This window comes from Pan paniscus, chromosome 2 (genome assembly GCF_029289425.2).
Source record: "Pan paniscus chromosome 2, NHGRI_mPanPan1-v2.0_pri, whole genome shotgun sequence".
NCBI lineage: Eukaryota > Metazoa > Chordata > Mammalia > Primates > Hominidae > Pan > Pan paniscus.
Window position 1 is genome coordinate 157,913,590 of NC_085926.1, and position 22,571 is coordinate 157,936,160.

Sequence of the window (22,571 nt, forward strand, 5' to 3'; positions counted from 1 at the left end):
AGACTCAGGGTCTTGTTTAAATCCTATGGAGGATTTTGATATTTTTGTTTTAGCAGGCAACTGACCTAGTTGGGTTCAGGCCAAAAGCCAGACCAGCTTCTGTGGGTTATAGTTTTAATGACAGTTCAGTTTACAAAGCTTTTGCAAAGCTACTTGGATCTGTCTCATGTGCACCCAATCCCATAGTTCTCTTCTCATAGTGTCTGGTATTCTATCTAGGGTCAGAAGTACACAAGTGCAGGTCAATGGTGAGCCCTGGGGTTCATAAACAACTCTATGGGATGGATTTTCTGAGCCTTTCTCTCTCCAAGATCTCCCTGATTCTCTCAGATACACTATGGCTTCCCTTTTCAGTCTGGGCATTTAGTTACCCTACTCTTCTGTGTACTTCCCAACATATGTTGTATGCATCCCCCAACCACAAAATATGCACTCAATATGAAACGGCCAATTTAAGTGCCATGTCTACACCTGGACCAAGAATAGTCAGCAAAGGGATGCCCTGAGCTGACTGGCTTGCACCAATTAGGACACTCCTCAGGGGCTCAGGATGGGTTAACCATTTGACAAAATCTAGGCTCTGTGAAGAACGGGGACATGACTGTTGGGTAGAAAACGAGTAGTGTCTATGCACTACTTTTTTCCCCCTTTTCTTCCCTAAGCCACTAAATGGCATCATCACCCTCCTGACCACTCAGGCTTAAATCTTCAGAGTTTCCTTTGCGTTTGTGCATTTCATCCGCACTAACACACCTGTAAATATCCAGTCCAATGCTGAGCCTAAAGATACCTCCTGATCAAAGCCCCTCTCTTTGATCCTGTCTGTCTAGCCAATCTTTTATTTATGCCTAGCGTTCCATTATTGGAATGCTAAACTTGTGGGAGTTATTTATATCCTACTGCTCAAGGTCATCACCAAGGTCTGATTTTCACCAAAAAAATTTGCAACCTCCGGCATAATTGGGTCAAAGCCTGCTCTCTGGTCCTTGCCCTCAGATTCTCCCCTCTCACAGTCAGCTTCCAAAACAGAGGGCAACTGGTTATCAAACAAATGAAAGTCCTTAGCATTATAATCAAGGCTTCCCCATATCTACCCTACTTTTCCAAAAGTTGGATCTTTCAGGCCCACCCAACAACCTCTAGGAAAGAAGGAGTTACTGGAGATCAAGTTCTATAAAAACTCTTGGACAATAAGATTTGATAAGCTGTACATGTGGAGGTGCTGGGAGAGTGCATGACTAGAGAGGGCATGGAAGCTCCATGCCCCACTAAACCTTGCCCTATCCATCCCTTCACCTGGCTGTTCATCTGTATCCTTTGTCATATACTTTATAATAAAACAGTAAATATAATTAAGCATTTCCCTGGGTTCTGTGAGCTGGTCCAGCAAATTATGGAACCCAAGGAGGGGGTGATGGGAACCTCAATTTGTAGCCAGTCAGTTTGAAGTAGGGGTGGCCTGGACTTGTGTTTGGCACCTGGAGAGGGGGCAATCTTACTGGACTCAGCCCTAGACCTGTAGGATCTAACACTGTCTCTAGGTAGATAGCCTCAGAATTGAATTATAGCATACCCAGTTGGTGTCTGTTGGAGAATTGCTTGGTTTTGGCAGGGGAGTGGGGGGAATCATAAATGTGGTCACAGAAGTGTTCTGTGTTGAGTGTGAGAGGAAAAAGGAAAACAGTATGTTTTCTTTCCTCTATTGTAAAGTCTTGTAAATAATGTTGCGGTAGGCATTCTTGAACATAATCATTGTCCAAATCTCTGATTAATGCCTTAAAACTGGAGCCCTAGAAGTGGAATTAGTTGATGAAAATGTATGCTAATTTTACAAAATTTTGATAAGTACTTCAAAACTGCTTTTCAAAAAGGTGGTATTAATTTAGGCTCTCCTACCCTCAAGCAGCCCTCTCACCCCCCATTATATTTTAAGAGGGCAGCAAAAATATGCTGGGTTCATATCCCAGCTTTACTATCTTAGGAAAGTTATTTAACCTTGCCAACGTCCAGTTTCCTTGTCTATAATACAGGGGTAGTAATAATATCCAGCTCACAGGGTTCCTATGAGAATTAAATAAAGCAATAATGTAAAATTGTCTAGTACAGTCTCTGGAAAATAACACATATATAGTCAATAAATGTTAGCAACTGTTACCAGTAACCAGTAATATCACTCTTCCCCAAATCACTCCTGGACAGGGTAATATTTGGGTGCAAAATCCCCTAAACGCAGTTGGAAAAAGTACCAAGTTTCCCTGTTTAATAAAACTGCTTAATAGCTGAAGTCACTCAACTACCCTATCCACACAAGAGATCTCAGTATTCTAAAAATAATAGCCTATTTGGTTACCACTGGAAGTAAAAAGGATCTTCAGAAAGGTGTTTTCTGCCCTCAACATATTATTTTAACAATGGCATATATTTCCTTATTATTCCAAGAGAAACAAATTTATTTAAGGGGAAACGGCTCCAACCTGGAAAATGAGTTTTTTTCAGAAAAAGGTGAAGTCCACATAAATAGCTTCATTATTAATCATCATAAGCAGACCTCACAGGCATCAATCTGCCACAGTCTGGTCCTCAGCACCCCCAGAAGAGATCTATATTATAAGCCTTTAAAAAATGTCCTTGAGAAGTTTAACTAAGAAAAGCCTTTGCAATTAATTTGGAAGTCTTTCTGGAATTTTGTGTAAATTCAGTCAATTTTTTGTTTGGTTGTTCCCAGAATTTTTGGTTGAGATGATCCCAAGATAAACAGAATCACTTATAGAAAGCTGTTTGTCAGATGGATGCCCTGAAACAATTGCATTAAATTGGTTTAGCTCTATTTAAATACAAAGTAGATTATTTTCTATTGCTTTATGAGCATACATTTGCTTAATCTTTTTATAAACTACATATTTATTAGGCATGGGAACATTAGTATTCAGCTTCTGGAGAGAAACCACTCAAAATTGTTCTGTGTCCATTGCCTAAAAGGATATTACTACCAGGGGGATAAATACACAGAATTTGTTCTTCTAAACTCTTCGGAGTTTTTTGACATCGGGTAAATTTGTGTCTTTAAACACTGGGGCATTTCATGATGTAAAAACAACAGGGGAAATGAAATTGTAGGATATTATAAAAGGTCCTAGCTGCTGCTTTCTTCTGGAGTTTCTTCTCTGGGAATCTACTAAATAAAAAAACCTTCAGTCTGACACTGAAGGAAGCATTTGGAAACAGAAAACTGCTTCAACAGATTTGCACCCGTCAGAAATACAAATATGCCCAGTGTTTTCCTGTCCCATTTTCCTTCTCTTTAAGTTCAGTGTCATCAAATCTGTAAATTTCCCATGCGGGTCACCAAATAAACCGAGATATGTAATAATAAACAGCTGGGCTTAGACTGTCTTCTCAGCCAACTTTTTCTGCCTGAAAAGATAGGAAACTAGTCCAGTGAGATGGATTAGGGAAAAATTCTATCTTAGAGTTGCCAGGAATCTGAATAAGAAAAAGGTACCCCCTCCTTCATGCTGCAGTAAGGATCACAGTTTGACAAACAAAGCACAGACTAGACTTTGCCCCCAAACTACCTCCTTGGTCTGTACTATGCAATCCTACATTTTATTTTCACATACGTGTTGCTTAACTCTTGCGGTAACACAGGAAAAGCACCAGGAACAAGTGGTAAAATACAACTTCAGACCTAAGCTCTGGAAATCAAAACTTTTTGTTGTTGTTGTTTGGTTTTTGTTTTTTTGAGACGGAGTCTCACTCTGTTGCCCAGGCTGGAGTGCAGTGGCGTGATCTGGGCTCACTGCAAGCTCTGCCTCCCGGGTTCATGCCATTCTCCTGCCTCAGCCTCCCAAGTAGCTGAGGCACCCGCCACCACGCCTGGCTAATTTTTTGTATTTTTAGTAGAGGCAGGGTTTCACCGTGTTAGCCAGGATGGTCTCGATCTCCTGACCTCGTGATCTGCCTGCCTTAGCCTCCCAAAGTGCTGGAATTACAGGTGTGAGCCACCACACCCACCCAATCAAAACATTGTATTTTGAATCTCCATGTGCCTAGTTCTATGCAAGGCGTGCAGGGTACACAAATGAAGAATACTTCTGTGAGTTCCTGAAAGATGCTATGGTATAAAGGGCTCTTGTTTTTGTTTCTCATGTTTCTCATTGTTTGTTACAGATTTGGAGGGAGAGGGGAAAGATGCCATCTAGCCTTCTCAACAATAAAAACTTGTTTGAAGGTCTACCTTTCTATTAAGAAAATAGCTTCAAGACTCGGACCACATGGATTCAAATCCCAGCACTGCTATTTACTAGCTATATGACTTTCAGTGACTGACTTAGCGTCTCTGTTCCTCGGTTTCCTCAGCCGTAAAAATGTGGGTGATAATTGCAATGCCTACACCACGGGTTGTTATTATTATTATTAGTCTATGTCCCTCACAGCCCATCTAGCACCAAGGGCAGTATATTATGTATGAAAGGAGGATATCATCGGTTGTCATAATCACTCTGAGGGCTCAACTTTGCAACTGGAACTGTGAGCAGACCCAGAACAGGCCAAGAGTTAGAGAGGCAAAACAAAAAGTGGCTGCTAAGAGACTGAGAAATGAAACAGAGCTGGTGTCAGTCTCATAGTGCCGGGTAAATAAACACTGGAGTTCAGAGTCCACCAAAGCAGAGGGGCCATGGTAAGCACCTCCTGCTTCTAGCAGGAATTAATAGAATTACATCCTAAAAATAACACTACACAGACATAAATCAGCCTTCATAAGCATTGCAACTCAGGTTCAAATCAGCTTATTTCCTGATTGGTTTAAAGTGTTCTGCTTTATTCTGACCACCTGACAGAAACTAACATCATAGAGAGCCTCTGCAGTTTTTCCTATAGAATGTCCAGAATTCAATTTAAAATTATAGGTGTACAAAGACAGGAAAAAGAGATTTAAAAATACACAATAGAAACAGACATGCAGATTATCCAGATGCTAAAATTGTCAGATACAGAATATAAAATAACACTGATTAATATGTTTAAGAAAACAGATGACAAAATGGAGAATTTCACCAGAGAATTGAAATCTAAGTGTTTTTTTAAAAAAGGTGAAAATTATGAAACTGTAAAATACAACAACTGAAATTAAAACTTCAATAAATAAATTTGACAATAGTTTAAACACAGGTGAAGAAAGTATTAGTGACCTAGAAGATTGGTTGGTAGAAAATATCCCTATGGAAGCACCCAAGTATTTTTAAAAAGAAAAAATATATAGGCAATACCATAAAAACAGGAAAAGGTCTGACGTGTAATTAGAGCTCCAGAAGGGTAGGAAAGTGAAATTGAGTTGGGAGCAATAGGTGCAACATTTGAAGAGGTAATGGCAAAGAATTTTCCAAAGCTGATTTAAAGGTATCAAGCTATAGATTCAATAAATGCTACAAATCTCAAGCAGGATAAATACAAAAAAATACACATAGAAATGTAATAAGTAAATTGCTAGAGGGGAATAACAGACAAAAAGAAAATTCTAAAAGCAGTCACATAATCGTCCTAAACAAACAAATTACCTCAAAGAAGCAACAGTAAGACTGATGGCTAACTTCTTAACAGAAACAATGGAAGCCAGAAGGCATTGTGATGTCATCTTTAAAGTGATGAAAGAAAATAACTGCCAAACAAAAATATATTTCAAAAATTAAGGCAAAGTAAAAATATTTTCAGACAAACAAAAGGTGAGGGAATTTGTTGTCAGCAGACTTGTGCTTTTAAAAAGTCTAAAGGCATTTGTTCTTGAGGCAGAAGAAACATTATCACTGATGGAAGAGCATATACAAGTGAAATGAATGAAAAACACTGTTGGGAGGCTGAAGTGGGAAAATCACTTGAGCCCAGGAATTTGAGACCAGCCTTGGCAATATAGTGAGATCCTATATCTACAAAAAAATTTTTTTTAATTATCCAGGCATGATGGCACACACCTGTAGCCCCAGCTATCAGGAGGCTAAAGGTGGGAGGATAGCTTGAGCCCAGGAGTTCCAGGCTATAGTGAGCTATGATCACACCATTGCACTCCAGCCTGGGCAACAGAGTGAAAAGTCTCTAAAAAGAAAAGGAAAAGAAAAAGAAAAAAAGAGATAAACACTGGAAGCCAAACATGAATAATGACTGTATAAAACAATAAAAATGGCTGTTTGGGCACTTTAAAAAGCTAGTGCCAGCAGCCTGCTTTTCAAGTCTCATGTTGAGAAATTTTCATTTCATAAAGAGAAAAAAAAATGACCTTGACTAGGAATATTCTGTTTTCTTCCACATTAGGAGCCCAAATACCATCATAGTATTACTAACACTCACCAAAGAGGGCATGTGATGGACCCTTGAAGGATTATTTAAAGCCCTAGTAGTCACTGTTTAGAGATCAATGCCATGAAAGGAAACTGGCAGCCTGTTGGGGCAATGATACTTGTGTTACACTGCTCTACCCTCTATCTCATTGTGTATACAGTATCTCAATAGCTCCTCCCAACAACCCCACCAGGCAGGTGTATTTCTCCCTATTTTATAGAAGTTTAGAAACATGAAGGAAATGACCAAGATCACACAGCTAGAAAGGGATGGAAACTGATTTTAGCCTGAACTGCAAAGCCCATAGCTTTTCCACTTTACAAGGCCATGGGGCAGAAAAATTCTAGCCAGTTAAATTATATTGGTACACATAATAGAGTTAAAATGGTATTCTAAATTTAAATGTGCATAGTACACATGCAGAATACTTACAAATCAGAGGGAGAAGACAAATGAGTGGGTGGGTGGATGGATGGATGGATGGATGGATGGATGGATGGATAGATGGATGGATAGATGGATGGATGAAAAGATGAATGGATAGATAGAGTCAGACACAAAGCCCCTGACTTGAGGGTAGAGAGTTAATCCACTTACATACTCAATGTTTGATGTTCATATGGTAAATCCTGCAAGAATGCTGCTACATAGAGGAAATTCTCTGCTCAAAAGCTGTCAGAATGGCTGCAGCAGCTGTCTTAGCAGTTAAAATACAAATAAAAACAAAACAAAAATAAATGAAGCTATAATACATTTGTATGTTAAATAATTCAAAAAGTACAGAGCATATTCAATAAAAGTCAGGTTTTCCTCCTACTTCAAAAACTCAATCTACTTCTTTAGAGGCAATGGTCACTACTCTTAGAAGCATAGATTTATATCTATACTACACCTGTATCTATGTGTGTCTGTACATGAATATACTTTTTTCTCTGTACAAATAGAAGCATATTATACACTAGTCTGAACCTTGATTTTGCACGACTTTTCAAGTAATGAAGATTTTTCCTGTCACATATATAAATCTGCCTCAATCTTTTTGATAGTTGCATAATAGTCCCTTGAAAAGATGAGTCATGTTTTATTTAAATGGTTTCCTGCTAATGAGACATTGGAAGCATTTCAAGTTTTTTGATACTAAAAATGATATTTTTAATGGAAATAAGTCTTTATGCATACGTGCAAATAGTTTTATAGGATAAATTACTAGAAGTAGAATTGCTGAACAAGTGTATGTGCATTTTTAATTTTGATAGCTATTGCCAACTATCCCTCCAAATAGATTTCACTAGATTACACATTTCCACATACCCTTACACACTTTACAAACTATCAAATTTTAGCTTTGCAAACTACAGGTTAAAAATTATATCTATTATTTTTATTTGCATTTATTCAATTATCAGTGCAGCTGAGTATTTTTCGTGTGTTTATAAGTAATTTGTGTATCTTTTTCTCTGAGCTGTCTGTTCATATCCTTTGCCCAGTTTTGAATTGAATTATTGGCCTTTTTCTTATTGACTTTTGCATTTAGATAGTGACATTAGCTCTTGGTTTGTTACATATTCATGTAAATGTTTTTTCTGGGTTATGATTTCTCTTTAAAAGTTGTCTATAATATTCCTATAGACAACTCAAAATTCCTATAGACAACAAATCAAAATATTTGATTTTTACAGTCAAATTTATCCTTTTTTCTCTTTATAATGTCTGGGCATCAGATGATCTTAATCATTCATGAGACTACAATGCCCGGGTGTTGTATCATATTCAGATAAGTTGCTAAACTGTCTCAAGATGCAGAAAAGTTTGCAAAAGTATTCATACAATCTTTATTCTGGAGCATCAATAAGTAATAAATGACACCTTTCTGGATTTTTTTTCTTGAAGCCCGTTGTCAAGATTTTTGAAGTCTTTCAAAAACAGGATAGATGGCTCATGGATGTTCCCTACAGACACTGTGTCATGAATATTTAGGACTCCCCTCCACCGCTATTGAGAAGTTGCCACTTAATGTTTCAAAGAGAGCAAAGAAATAGTTTTGGAAGAAACTGTATGTGTGTCTTAATCTAAAATTAATAACTATATTTCACTATCACTCACTGTAGAATGATATCTAATATTGTTGACATTCTACCACTTCACAAAATTCTTACCTGTTCACTGTATAATTGATCTGCATGACAAAACTAGCACAACAAAAGATTACCATCTCCATTTTGCTGATATGAAAATTAGGAAAGGCAGTGGCTTGCCCCAGCTTACATAGGTACCAAGTAGCAGAAAGAGGCTAGAAATTAGGTCTTTTGATCGTAGACCCAAAGTTCCTTTAGTGCTATAGCCTTTCTGGCTCCGCTCACTTACTATTTCTCCCCCTGCTGCTCAGATATTTCAGCAAAGAAGAAAAAGCTCCATAGAACCAAGTTCCTCAGCATGTAACACTGGGGGTTGGTGTTCAACAAGGAACACAGAGCTCTGCTTCTTACCCTGACAGGCCACCTTTCAGGATTGAAGCTCAGGATTGGAGCCCAGATTGATGCCATGTGGGCGCCAGCTGATTTATGCTCAAGTTGAATGACATTTATGGACAAGAGCCGCAGGAAAACTGACAGCAGAGACCTTGCTATTTTATGAAGGAAAATAGCGTTTACAGTGCTGACCTACACATGCAAATTTACGGTCTCAACTGATCACAAGCCTCTTTGGGATCTCACTTCATCTGAGGATGAGCTGCCACCCTAAATTATGGCACCAAAGATATAGTTCCAAATCTTCTGCTCGGGGCCTATGACTCTGACCTTGTCTACTTGTCAGGGAGAATAACAATGAAGACAGGCATATCGAGCTATCTACTCAAATCAGCCAGGGTTTCTCTTCCAGCACTACTGATACTTCGAATCACAAAATTATTTGTCTGGGGGGGGCGGATGGGCGGGTGAGGGGCTATCCTGTGTACCGTAGGATGTTCAGCAGCATTTAGCAACATTCTTCTACCCACTAGATGCCAGTGGCAGCCCCCTTCCTCCAATTATGACAACTCAAAATGTCTCCACACATTGCCAAGTGTCCCCTGGGGAGCAAGGCCATCTCCAACTGAGAACCACAGAAATAGACCTTTAATATATTCTGTCAAGTTTTTGAAAAGACCCTTGTCTCTCAGTGATGAAAGATGCCTGATTGACTCATAGCTCAAACCGAATGGGAAAGGAATAACTAACAATAAAAGCTACCTGAATTCCCAGCACTTTGGGAGGCCAAGGCAGGCAGATCACGAGGTCAGGAGATAAAGACCAACCTGTGTAACACAGTGAAACCCTGTCTCTACTAAAAATACAAAAAAATTAGCCAGGTGTGGTGGCAGGCGCCTGTAGTCCCAGCTGCTCGGGAGGCTGAGGCAGGAGAATGGCATGAACCTGGGAGGCAAAGCTTGCAGTGAGCCAAGATTGAGCCACTGCACTCCAGCCTGGGCGACAGAGTGAGACTCCGTCTCGAAAACAAAACAAAACAAAACAAAAAAACTACCTGAATGTACCAAATAGCAATTGAAGTTTGCAAACAATGACCTTGAGTCATCTGCTTACAGAAGGTGTCTATCTGTCTTTTGGACAAAGGACTTCTGATGAAGAGGATGGAGTGGACCATATTCTTTAATCCATGACGTTATTTGTCCCCATCAAATACAAATATCTAAATGTATTTATATATTTTCATTATCACTAGTCCTCATTCTCATTCCCCTCACTCCCCAGTGGGATCTATCCTACTGATGTATTTAACATATATCCTTTTGTCTGTGTCTTTGTATAATGTGTACTATTTTGAATATATCATTCTCATTTAAGTCAATAGAGTTCCGCAATCACTTACTCACAATTCTTAAACTTACACAGCTCTGGACACCAGAAGTTTTCTCTTAAATTCTTAACAGCGAAATCTGACTGAAGCGACAAGGGGTTACTTGGGGTTCTTTAACCACTCAGTGTAACTATTCCTATGTTTTGCTGCGGAACTATTATGCTTGATTATGCGATGCCACCTCTTCCTTTTCTAAATTCCAAGCATTTTGAATTCCAAAAACAAATCTGAGCCCCCTCATTTTTTTCTTTTACTTTCTTTCCTTTTTCTTTTCTTTTAAGTGAGACAGGGTCTCACTCTGTTGCCCAGGTTAGAGTACAGTGACACAATCATGGCTCACTATAGCCTTGACCTCCCGGGCTCAGGTGATCCTCCCACCTCAGCCTACTTGGTAGGTGGGAGTACAGGCATGCGCCACCATGCCTGACTAATTTTTGTATTTTTTGTGGAGATGGGGTCTCCTTATGTTGCCCAGGCTGGTCTCAAATTCCTGGGTTCAAGCAATCCACTTTCCTTGGCTTCCCAAAGTGCTTGGATTACAGGCATGAGCCACTGTGCCCAGCCCCAAAGAGTTTTAATTGTCTACTTATACATTATAGAGAGAGATCTTACTCTGTTTTCCTGTTTTTACTCAGTATTATATTTTTAATACATATCCATGTTACTGCATGTACATCTAGTCTATTACTTCTAACTGCCATAGAATACTCCATGAAGTGGATCCCTACATTCCACTCACCCACTCCCCCAGTAATGAGCAGCTACATTGCCTCCAGTTCCCCATCACTACAAACAATGACTTAATGAACATCCTCATACATGTTCCTTTGTGGACCTGTATGAGAATCTCCATGGGATATACACCCAGGGTTAACAGCTGGGTCATGGGTGTGAATATACTTAATCTGGCCAAGGAATGCCAGAATACCCTTCAAAACAGCCATGTCAGCCTACTGGCATGGTGTGATATAATAGATCCTGTAGTCCCCCATTTTCCCAACACTTACCAGTATCCAGTGTTCTCAACTTGTCAGTCTAAGAGGTGTAAAGAGATATCTCATTCTTTTTTTCATTTGCATTTTCTGATATAACTGAGCCTCCAGGTATGCTCATTAGTCTTTGGTGTTTCTTCTCTTTAAATTGCTTATTCATGAGCTTTACGCATTTTTTTACTAGTGTTTCTGTCTTTTTCTTGCTGACTTACAAGAGTTCCTTGTTTTTAGACATTGAAAATATTGGTTTTAGACACTGAAAAATATCTTCTCCCAATCTGTCAGCTGTCTGTTCATTTGGTTCATGCACAGAGGAAATGTGTACAACAGAAATCTTAATTTTTATGTAATCCAATTGATAAGTATTTTGCCTTATGGTTTGGAGCTTTAGAAGTTTTAAAAAAGTCCTTCCCACTTCTAAGTGACAAAGACAGTCCTCTATATTTTCTTCTACTACTGTAACAATTTTACTTTTCACATTTGGTCTTTAATTCACTTCCAAATGGATTCACCTCTGTTGTTTTAGATTGGAGTCCAGTTTTATTTTTCATCATACGTTGAACATTTTCTCTTTTTAAAAAAATTTTTTGTAGGGAGTTTTTGCTCAGGCTGGCCTTGAACTACTGACCTCAAGCAATTCTCCTGCCTTGACCTCCCAAAGTGCTGGGATTACAGGTGTGAGCCATTATGCCCAGCCCATTGAGTATTTTCTACTAAATATTGCATGTTTTCTTCATTAATCAGGGAATCATCTGTATTATCTTATACTTAATACCCAAATATACAAATCTATCTATAATTTCTCTACTCTGTTTCAATGGTCCGTATGCCTGATCTGTTGCAAAGATCACTAATTTAATTTCTATGGCTTTAAATTATGTCCATATGTGATAGGGTTAGTCCCCCTTTTCATTATTCCTTTAGCATTTTTACTTAAGGCCAGGAACAGCGGCTCACTCCTGTAATCCCAGCACTTTGGGAGGCCAAGGTGGGTGGATCACTTGAGCCCAGGAGTTTGAGACCAGCCTAGGCAACAAAACTAGACTCCGTCTCTACAAAATACAAAAATAAAAATTAGCTGGACATGATGGTGTTGCCTGTGGTCCAAGCTACTCAGGAGGCTGAAGTGGGAGGATCACTTTAGCCCAGGAGGTCAAGGCTGCAGTGAGCTGTGACTGTGCCACCACTACACTCCAGCCTGGGTGATACAGTAAAACCATGTCTCAAAAAAATTTTTTTTAACTTAGTCATAGATTTTGTTATTACATCTGTATTTTAGAGTAGGTTTATTATTAAGTTTCTGAGAAAATTTATTTGTAGCTTGTATTGGAATTACATTGAGCATGTGAATTAACGAAAAGAGACTTAAGCTTTCTATATAGAGAAACCTTCCACCCAAGGGTATAGAATTATTTAATTAAATCACACTATATTCATGACTGAACTTTAAAATTTTTCTCCAAACACTATTCTGTAGTTATCCAAGCTCATGTAATAATCATAATAACTCTATACTGTAGGTACTTTTATTATCATCATTTAACAGATGAGGAAACTGAGCCCAGACAGATAAATAACTCACCTAAGAACACACAGCAAGTAAGTAGCAGAACCTGGATTAACATAGTTTAGTCCATACTCTTAGCCATTATACTGCCTCTGTATCTACAGTCAGTTACTTTATAGTTTGGCAGCTTCTATGCATGTCATCTTGTTTTTATTATATTTTCTGATGGATTGTTGCAGATACAAAGAAAATCAGTTGATTTTTTTAAAGTTGATACGTGTATTGCATGATGTTGTTAAATTCTCTTCTTAGTTCTAATAGTCTATTAATTTTTTTCTTTTTGTATATCAACTGTAAAAAGTGACAGTTTTACCTTTTCTTTTCCAATGTTTAAAGCTCTCATTTCTTTTTCTTTCCTTATAGCATTGGCCGAGACCTCCACGACAATGCTATACACTGTGAAGTAGTGATTGTGAGCAAAGACTGTCGCTTACAGAAAAATCATGTATTCCTAGAAGAAGGTTTTCATTTCATCTTAGCTAGAGGACATGGAGCACATCAGGAAACTATTTCACAAAAATGTAAGTTAGAAACTGTGTCTGGTAGCCAATAATCCATTTTTAACAGTGGCCCTGTGCTCATCTAAGCAACAGAAATTACTTTTCTATAGGAGATGGCCCTTCCAGGGGAGAAACAGCTCAGTTGTGATACACTTGTCTTCATCCTGACTTTAAGTACATTTAACTCCACACTAAACCCCTGTGGCCACAACACAGCTCTGCACCTGTCATTTGCTCTACACAAACTGCTAAACGCAATTGTTTCTCTGTATCCCATGGGGGAATTCACAGACAGCAGCATTAGAAGGGGCCTTAGAGATCAACCATTTCTCTTATTTTACACACACCTAAAACTCCCTACAGCCGTGCTTCATCAGCTTCGAGCAGATGAGCCACCCAGAAGGCAGCTCCAGTTATTAGGTCCTGGGGCCTGGGTGTAGTCAGGCCCTTTGGAAGCTCCAAGTCAGAGATCAAACACATCCTCCCCACTACCCACGCCTAGGGTGACTAATGCCTGTGGGAAAAACAACTGAACTAAAAAGTCCCACAGGAACCTCAAACCCAGCACATCCAAAATGGAACTTCTCACCATCTCCTCCAAACTCAGTCCTCTTATACAGTAATCCCTGTAAAGCTAGAACAATCTCCATTCCCCATTCTCAGGGCCTTCCTCTCACGCTCACCTGAGGAGCTACCAAGTCTTGGCCCACAGGCCCTCTGAGAGTCCCTCCTGCCCACCCTGTGTTCTCCATACTGAATAAGGACTTGGCCACACCTTGTCAACTCTTCCCTCTGCTCTACTCCTGACCCCTGGATCCATCCTTCATGCTGTGGCTGAAGGGATCCCCCCATCATGCAAATTCTGCCACATCTCCCGCCTAAAACCCAGGAAGACTCCCCACTACTCTCAGCACAGAAAGTACACTCCTTAGTATGGCATCCCCTGCCCTCATGGCACGGCCCCATCCAGCTCTCCAGCCTCACACCCTGCAAGGACACCTAGACCCCCACCTCCCTCAACCCTTCATGACTGCGCTTCTGATCCCTGTTTCCCCTGGCTAGACCCTGCGTGCCCTCCCGCTGGAAGCGGTCTAATGCCTGCTTGTTTTTAACACTCAGGTTGGGGCCCCTGCCTGCTCCCGGGAGCCTTTGCTGACTCCTGGACCCCGTTGCTCCGGCTGAGCGTGGGCTCTTTCTCTAGGTCTTTCCTCCCAGGACTCTGTGTATTCATCCCATCGTTAAACTGGATTCTCTACAAGAGTAATAATTGCAGAGTCAGCCAGCTCTCATCCCTTTTCAGGTTTCAGAAAAGACCTGTGAACAAAACGCCTTGAGTCTGATTTAGTGTGGCAATGCCCCAAGGGTCCTGTTCTCCCTGGGTGTCCTGCACCTGGTGCAACGTCGGCCTGGCATCTAGTGAGCCATCTAAAGGAACGATGATGAGTGAATGATTTGCCTACCCCTTCCAGTACTAGGCTGGAGGTCGTGGTTAGGGCCCATCCCTACGCAGGACATGCAAAGTGGGAGGCACTCCTCTCTCTACGTCGGCAGGGGGCGCTGCACAGCTGCGGGGCGGGGTAGCTTAGACACGGGGCGTCCGGCTAAGGCCGGGGACCCAGGGTGGTGGGCGGGGTGTCCCGCCCGCCTGTGGACCCCGCGCAGTAACTGCGAACATTTCGCTTTCATTTTGGGCCGAGCTGGAGGCGGCGGGGCCGTCCCGGAACGGCTGCGGCCGGGCACCCCGGGAGTTAATCCGAAAGCGCCGCAAGCCCCGCGGGCCGGCCGCACCGCACGTGTCACCGAGAAGCTGATGTAGAGAGAGACACAGAAAGAGACAGAAAGCAAGAGACCAGAGTCCCGGGAAAGTCCTGCCGCGCCTCGGGACAATTATAAAAATGTGGCCCCCTGGGTCAGCCTCCCAGCCACCGCCCTCACCTGCCGCGGCCACAGGTCTGCATCCAGCGGCTCGCCCAGTGTCCCTGCAGTGCCGGCTCAGCATGTGTCCAGCGCGCAGTGAGTACTCAGCCGGCCAGGTCTCTGGCTCGCTCGGGTGCGGAGGGGCGGCTGCTTGGGAAGAGTGGGTAGAAACTCAAGTCTGCCTAAGGAGAGACTGGAACAGCAGCAGCCGTCTCCTGCAAAGAAGAATAAGAATAGGGGTCTCACCATGCGCTAAATAGGGCATGTCTCTTTTCATCTCGAAACAGCCTGATGAGCTATCATTATGCCCACTTCGTAGAGGAGAAACTGAGGCCCAGCGTGGGAGATTTCCTGCTTTCCTGCCTAGGGTCCCTCAGCTACAAACAGAAGGCAGATCCTAGCCAGTTCTAAAGTCAGGCTTGGCCGGGTGCAATGGCTCACGCCTGTAATCCCAGCACTTTGGGAGGCCAAGGCGGACAGATCTCCTGAGGTCAGGAGTTCAAGACCAGCCTGACCAACATGGTGAAACCCCGTCTCTACTAACAAATACACAAATTAGCCGAGTGTGGTGGTGAGTGCCTGTAATCCCATCTACTCGGGAGTCTAAGGCAGGGAAAATTGCTTGAACTCGGAGGTGGAGGTTGCAGTGAGCCGAAATCATGCCACTGCACTCCAGCCTGGGCCACAGAGTGAGACTCCGTCTTAAAAAAACAAAAAAAGTCAGGCTTTCTCACTCCACTGTTTTTAAAACACTGGGTCCCAAGTCTGACTCAGCCACTTCACCACCTGGTCTGGGTTTCCCTGATCAAAAACATGTAGGCTTTCTCTGGGTGAGTGTTGGGTTCAACACCCTTGTCCAAGCTCATCTCTAGACCCTCACAGGGAGCTGGCTTCTAGCCCTAGAATAGAGTGGCGCTTTGTAATAACTCGAGTCATCTCTCAGGTGTTGAAGGAAAAGTGTTGGAAATGGGTTGAGGGAGGTGGGTGCCAAGCAGGAATGGATGGGTGAAGGTGGCCAGAATGGAGGGAAGGTGGTGCAGGCAGGCCATCCAGGCTGAAGCTCCTCCACCTGCTCCTCTTCCTTCCAGGCCTCCTCCTTGTGGCTACCCTGGTCCTCCTGGACCACCTCAGTTTGGCCAGAAACCTCCCCGTGGCCACCCCAGACCCAGGAATGTTCCCATGCCTTCACCACTCCCAAAACCTGCTGAGGGCCGTCAGCAACATGCTCCAGAAGGTGAGACTTTCCTGTCCTCTCCACTGTGGACCTGCACCCTCCCTGAGGAAGGGGCCTCTGATCCTCCCCTCTGGTACCTGATGGAACTGCAGAGAAATTGTGGAAGTTCATTAGCAGCTGTCAACAGCAGGAGAGGGAACTTTACAAATGGCCCAAGTGTTAAAGAGTCCTAGTGAAATTGTGTCTCCAGAGAAAGCAAGAGTAGTAATAAATTATAATGATGTTGGTTTTGGCTATGTCTACACTGAGTAAAGTGGATATTTGCAGTGTTCCTGTAGCCTGCCAACAGAGATAGAATTGTGTCAGGTCCACATGGTTTCTCTGGCACCACACCACTGATCAATCCCGGAAATAGTTACTTGGGTGCATACTCTGTGTTGGGGGGCAGGGGTACAAAGATGAAATAGCCTTGTCCCTCCTGCTGCCCACCAGCTTCTACTTGGTGACACAGTTCCTTCTTGGAGCAACACATCTCAGGGAGGACTATGACAGTGCACATGCAGCCTTCATTTTCTAGGGAAGAGTTACCTAATTTTATTTACAGCTTCGTTCTTTTAGGTTTCATATTTTAATGTAAAAAACATTGCCGTTAAAAACTGCTCCAGTAGCTACTGCTGCAAAGGCTAAAGGCTAGTGTTTTAAAAGATGTCCTCTGCCTTTCTGCTCTCTAGGAATTTTTTCTTGAGTATTTTCTAGCTTGTTGCCTTAGGAATATCTTAAAATAAGCTCAATGCCACCAAGCCTTCTTAAAGGGCTCCTTTCCCCTTTCAATCTTTCATAATGTGCTGTGCATTGCTCCTCACAATTCAATTAATCTTAATTTGACAGGGGGCTCAAGTGAAAACTGCTTTGTTTCCCGAAGAAAGGTTCAAAATGGGTAACTTTTAGGTGCTCCAATTCATATAGATGTTTTTTGTGCAAAAGCTGACACCCCTACTCCCAGATATAGTCCTAAGGGTCAAAAGATTATAGAAATCAATTTAATGTTTTGTACATCATTTGCCAAATTTGCTGCAGTAGAAAACAAAGGAGGTAGATGCAAGTGATTCACCGGCCATATCCAGCGCACAGGTTTGTAGAATTTGGGCTATATGTTTATTTTTTAGTTTGATGCCATTCAAAAACCAAACATTTCAATTAAGATTTCAAAATTCTAGCTTCTCTTGAAAAGATCTGAAGAACAACACTGGACTCACACCTCCAAATCTAACTCTTTATAACCTGCTCAGAATAGTGGGGTTGCCCAGGTCTGTTTAAACACCTCCGGGAATAGTGTATTCATTTCCTACTGCTGCTGTCACAAATGTAGTGGGTTTAAATGACACAAATTTATTATCTTACAGCTCTGGGCATCAGAAGTCCAAAATGGGTCCTACTGGGCTAAAATCAATGTGTCAGCAGAGCTGTAGCCCTTTCTGGAGGCTCTTGGGGAGAATCTGTTGCCTTGCTTTGTCAGGTCTAGAGGCTGCCCACATTCCTTGACTTGTGGCCCCTTCCATTGTCCATACCAGCAATGTCTGGTTGAGTCTTTCTCATGCTGCTCCCTCTGGACTGACCTTCTACCCGCTTCTACTTTTGAGGATACTGCTTACACTGGATTCACCCAGATAATCCAGGATCATCTCTCTACTCTTAGATCAGCTGATTAGCAAATTGAATGTCATCTGCACCTTCATTCCTCTTTGGCAGGTCACATAGCTGATTACCGGGTTCCAGGGATTGGGAGGTGGATGTCTTTGGAGGTGGAGAATTGGTCTAGCTACCACAGAAAGGGATTTTACTACTTGTGCCCAAACGTATTCTGAATTTTCAGCCCTTGCTTCTTGGCTCATGCTGTTAGCTCTGTCTGAAATTTCCCTCCTCCATTGTCGACACTTTACTCCTCTTAATGCGGGTGTCCCATCTCTAGGAAGCTTTGCTTCCCTTCCTGCCCCTCCTCAGAAGCTTCATGCCCTTCTCACCATGTCTCACCTACTGATGCCTCCTGGTCATTTGGGCACTTGTCTGTCTCAGCAGCTAAACTTGCAGTCCAGGAGGGTATACATGGTCCTCTTCTCTGTCATGTTCTTAGTACCTAATGGAGTGTCTGCCACCCATTAGGCTGTTGAATGGAAAAATGATCGTAATCTTCAATCATACAGTCCTTTACTTCCTAAGATACATTTCATAATTTTACCCAACGGTGCTTTCCAACACACTAAGATGACATCTCTGTGTATGTGTGTGCGTGTGTGCACTGCAAATTAAATCTCAGCTTGTCTTAAGGGTTTGCATGTTTGTTATATCCATCAAGCTGTGACCTTAACAGTTCCCCCTTTAGAAGTTATACTTGAAATAGGTATTCATAGAATACAGTCACTTTAGCAAAAGAAGAAACAATTTTCACCAGAAGCAAGTGTCACAGTGAGGTGTGGAGGCTGGTTAGCACAGGCTGTTGACATGATTTATTGTGTTTACATAATGAAAAAATATGTCATCCAGAGAAACATGCCCCAAGCTTAGGGAGAGGAGGGTGAGAGACAGAATGTAAGGAATCTATTTTCTTTTGTATTATGAAGAACCAGAATTTCCTGCAAGTCAAAGTGACAGAGGTCAAGGGCAGCCAGCCGGAGCCTGCCTGGCACCCTGGCTTACCAGCCTTGTGGGGTGCCAGGTGCATTATCAATGTTATAAACTGAGTTTCTCCTTCATTTTTTATAGGCCAGACAAACTCTAGAATTTTACCCTTGCACTTCTGAAGAGATTGATCATGAAGATATCACAAAAGATAAAACCAGCACAGTGGAGGCCTGTTTACCATTGGAATTAACCAAGGTATAAAGGATTTTCCTCCCAGAGCATGCAGTGTGGTTAACAACTGTGCATCAAATCTCACCTGCTTCTAAAAATTCACGTTTCTGGTATCCATCATTATGGGGTTTTAACTGGTCCTACTTCAGAAGTTAGATTTGGGAGAAAAATTATTTTTAAAAAATGGTTTTTTTTGCAACAATGTGAATACACTTAACACTTAAAAATAGTTCAGATGCTAAATATTATGATATGTGTTTTTACCATAATAAAAAAAATTTGACCTGAAAAGTCAGAAAGATTTATACTAAGAATTAATACTTTGATATATGATTTTTTCCCCTCTAGAATGAGAGTTGCCTAAATTCCAGAGAGACCTCTTTCATAACTGTAAGTCAAAAAATGAAAAGTTTCAGCCTGTATGATGAATTCATATCACTGATGTCTGATTATTTTTTCCTCTAGAATGGGAGTTGCCTGGCCTCCAGAAAGACCTCTTTTATGATGGTAAGACACACAGCTCTTTCCTCAAATGCAATGGGGGCAATGTTTTTAGCCCATCTCAATGGATACTTCCCATCTTGTCATGTCACCCAGGCCCTGTGCCTTAGTAGTATTTATGAAGACTTGAAGATGTACCAGGTGGAGTTCAAGACCATGAATGCAAAGCTTCTGATGGATCCTAAGAGGCAGATCTTTCTAGATCAAAACATGCTGGCAGTTATTGACGAGCTGATGCAGGTAAGACTTCATTCTATCAGTGAGAGCACCTTTTTCATGCTAAAGATACCCAGCCAGGGTCTTTGATAAAGAGGTATAAAAAGAGGTCTGGAGGCCTTTTAAAGGCCTGACAGACCTACATTTTCAAGAAGACAGCCTTGAGGGTGCCGTCTATAGGGAGCACAAATGTGAGCAGATCACATTATGAAAAGCAGACTCCAAAGTATTCACTCTGTGGTATCCCCCACACTCGGCAAATGTTTTTGTGCATTTTCTTATGTCAGCCTCAAAACAACCATATGGGATCTGCACAAAGGAGGGAACCAAACCCTAGGAGAGTTAAACCACTTGTATGAGGCTCTGCCTCTTAAAATCCTTCAAGAGGATTTCACTACACTTACCTTCTCACTCACCTCTAAAGGCTCCAGGACATGCTCCAGGATGTGCATGCAAGGGGCCAGTTTGCATATCTGCAAATATTGCTGGGAAACAAGCAAGATTGGTGCCTGATTATGACCCATTGTGAACCAAAATGTGAACCAAATAAAAGAATGACCAATCATCTGGGGCATCTATAATGTTATTCATAGGAAAGAACTTGCTTTGTTATGTTCTGAATCACCATAACACAGATGCTAATATAAAACAAATATTTATATAAGCGAGGGTGACTGCTTTGGTGACGAGGACATGGGATAAAAATATGGTGGCAGAAATCATTGAAAAGTAATTGTTTTACTTTTATTCTTTTCGTGTGTGTGTGTGTGTGTGTGCATGTGCCAGATTTCTTGTTTGAAAGGCAATGAGCTTCATCCAAGTATCAAAGAATGTTAGCATCTAGAGAGCTGTAGTTGCTATCTCATTTTTAGGACCAAGAGTTGGGTGATTTGGGTGCTAGAATCAATTCTACCAGTAACCAGACAACTATTCCCAAGTCACTTAACCCCTCTGTGCCTCAGTTTCCTCCAGTATAAAATGGAGTGACTTTATTCTAGCTTTCTTTTAGACTTTTTATGAGGAAGATATGAAAGTATTTATTCATCAAGGGTGCAAATGTAAGGTTTTATATTCTGTTATCAAATCAAAGTGCTAAACTTTGGAAATTCATTGCCAGGTTTATCTGACACAAATGGCATGTCTTCAGTAAACAGGCCTGTTACTGATAGTGAGTTCTGATCAATAGCAATCCATCACCTCCCTGTGCTAAACAGAAGTGGGCTTTTTAATGTAACATATATAAAATTAATTAGATATTGCAGCAGATGTCATTTTAAAGGAACTGTTTCTTTCTAAGGCACAACTCCCACTGATGATTTTTTCTAAATAGTTTTAAGGGTCTTTTCAGAGCTCATTGAAGATGCATGTGCTTGGAAAATGAGTATTTCTTTTCTCAGGTTCTGCCTGGTGATCTGGCTGAGAGTAGATTTGGATTGGGTTTAGGAGTGGCATAAGGGACTGAGTTGCAGGCTCTGAGACATGTACTGGCTTCACTCATTTTTATGAATGAATATTTGAATTTTGGAATACCATGTAAGTCATGCTTACTGTTCATTCTCCTAGGCCCTGAATTTCAACAGTGAGACTGTGCCACAAAAATCCTCCCTTGAAGAACTGGATTTTTATAAAACTAAAATCAAGCTCTGCATACTTCTTCATGCTTTCAGAATTCGGGCAGTGACTATTGATAGAGTGATGAGCTATCTGAATGCTTCCTAAAAAGTGAGGTCCCTCCAAACCGTTGTCATTTTTATAAAACTTTGAAATGAGGAAACTTTGATAGGATGTGGATTAAGAACTAGGGAGGGGGAAAGAAGGATGGGACTATTACATCCACATGATACCTCTGATCAAGTATTTTTGACATTTACTGTGGTAAATTGTTTTTAAGTTTTCATGAATGAATTGCTAAGAAGGGAAAATGTCCATCCTGAAAGTGTTTTTCATTCACTTTAATAGAAGGGCAAATATTTATAAGCTATTTCTGTACCAAAGTGTTTGTGGAAACAAACATGTAAGCATAACTTATTTTAAAATATTTATTTATATAACTTGGTAATCATGAAAGCATCTGAACTAACTTATATTTATTTATGTTATATTTATTAAATTATTTATCAAGTGTATTTGAAAAATATTTTTTAAGTGTTCTAAAAATAAAAGTATTGAATTAAAGTGATTCTGCAATTTTTCTAATGTACTTTTAAGTGTTAAAATATACATTGTGGGAAAATTAAAAACTCTGATGAGACTTCAACAAAATTACTCTGGAAAGAATGCCACAATATTCTTATTCCTTTCCTAGTCCCTTTCATCTCATTTTAAAGGGACCCTAGTAAGACAAGATATGCTTTACTACTAAGGCAGCCAAGTGAGTCATGGTTTTTGAGGGTTTATTATTTTTGTTCAACATAAGACTAAAAGTATGCTGTGCATTAGAAAAATACTTCATAGTATTCTTCAACCAGAAAAAAAAAATGTCACTAAGAGGCCTTCTAGCCTAATTATTCTAATTTTTGTGACCCTTTGGGCTCTGAGAGAAAAGTTGTCTCTAATTTGCAACCAGAAAATCTCTCCATTTGTTTAAAACTGTATAGAACTTTTGCCTGAACCACATGGATAATTGCCTTACTTTGGCTTAAGAGATGTGCTCTTACTGAGCTAAA

The 22,571-nt window shown here is 41.0% G+C and overlaps 1 protein-coding gene and 1 long non-coding RNA gene across 6 annotated transcripts in view; one reads left to right on the forward strand and one right to left on the reverse strand.

The window, feature by feature from the left end:
* The window catches only part of LOC117979808 (uncharacterized), a 140,629-nt gene that overhangs the window by 72,706 nt on the left and 45,352 nt on the right, over nt 1-22,571 (reverse strand). For 3 of the 5 annotated variants that reach the window (XR_010111684.1, XR_004670806.3, XR_008624923.2), the window contains exons 4-5: nt 20,310-20,390; nt 15,183-15,379 (exon numbers count right to left, since the gene is read on the reverse strand). This is a non-coding gene — a long non-coding RNA (uncharacterized LOC117979808). Of the gene's footprint in view, nt 1-15,182; nt 15,380-18,369; nt 18,500-20,309; nt 20,391-22,571 lie in introns of all 5 variants that reach the window. The other 2 variants (XR_010111683.1, XR_004670807.3) reach the window with 2 other exon arrangements.
* On the forward strand, nt 12,615-22,084 carry IL12A (interleukin 12A). The gene is made up of 7 exons (XM_003830628.5): nt 12,615-15,260; nt 16,253-16,398; nt 19,099-19,212; nt 19,537-19,578; nt 19,654-19,695; nt 19,786-19,929; nt 21,469-22,084. Exons 1-7 carry the CDS (start codon nt 15,143-15,145, stop codon nt 21,622-21,624), a joined length of 762 nt encoding a protein of 253 aa, XP_003830676.3. The 5' UTR covers nt 12,615-15,142; the 3' UTR covers nt 21,625-22,084.

Coding starts and splice junctions, on each gene's coding strand:
- IL12A (XM_003830628.5), top strand. CDS start 15,143: ATGTGGCCCCCTGGGTCAGCCTCCCAGCCACCGCCCTCACCTGCCGCG. Junction 19,213..19,536: donor TACCATTGGAATTAACCAAG/GTATAAAGGATT, acceptor TTTCCCCTCTAG/AATGAGAGTTGCCTAAATTC. Junction 19,696..19,785: donor GAAAGACCTCTTTTATGATG/GTAAGACACACA, acceptor CATGTCACCCAG/GCCCTGTGCCTTAGTAGTAT.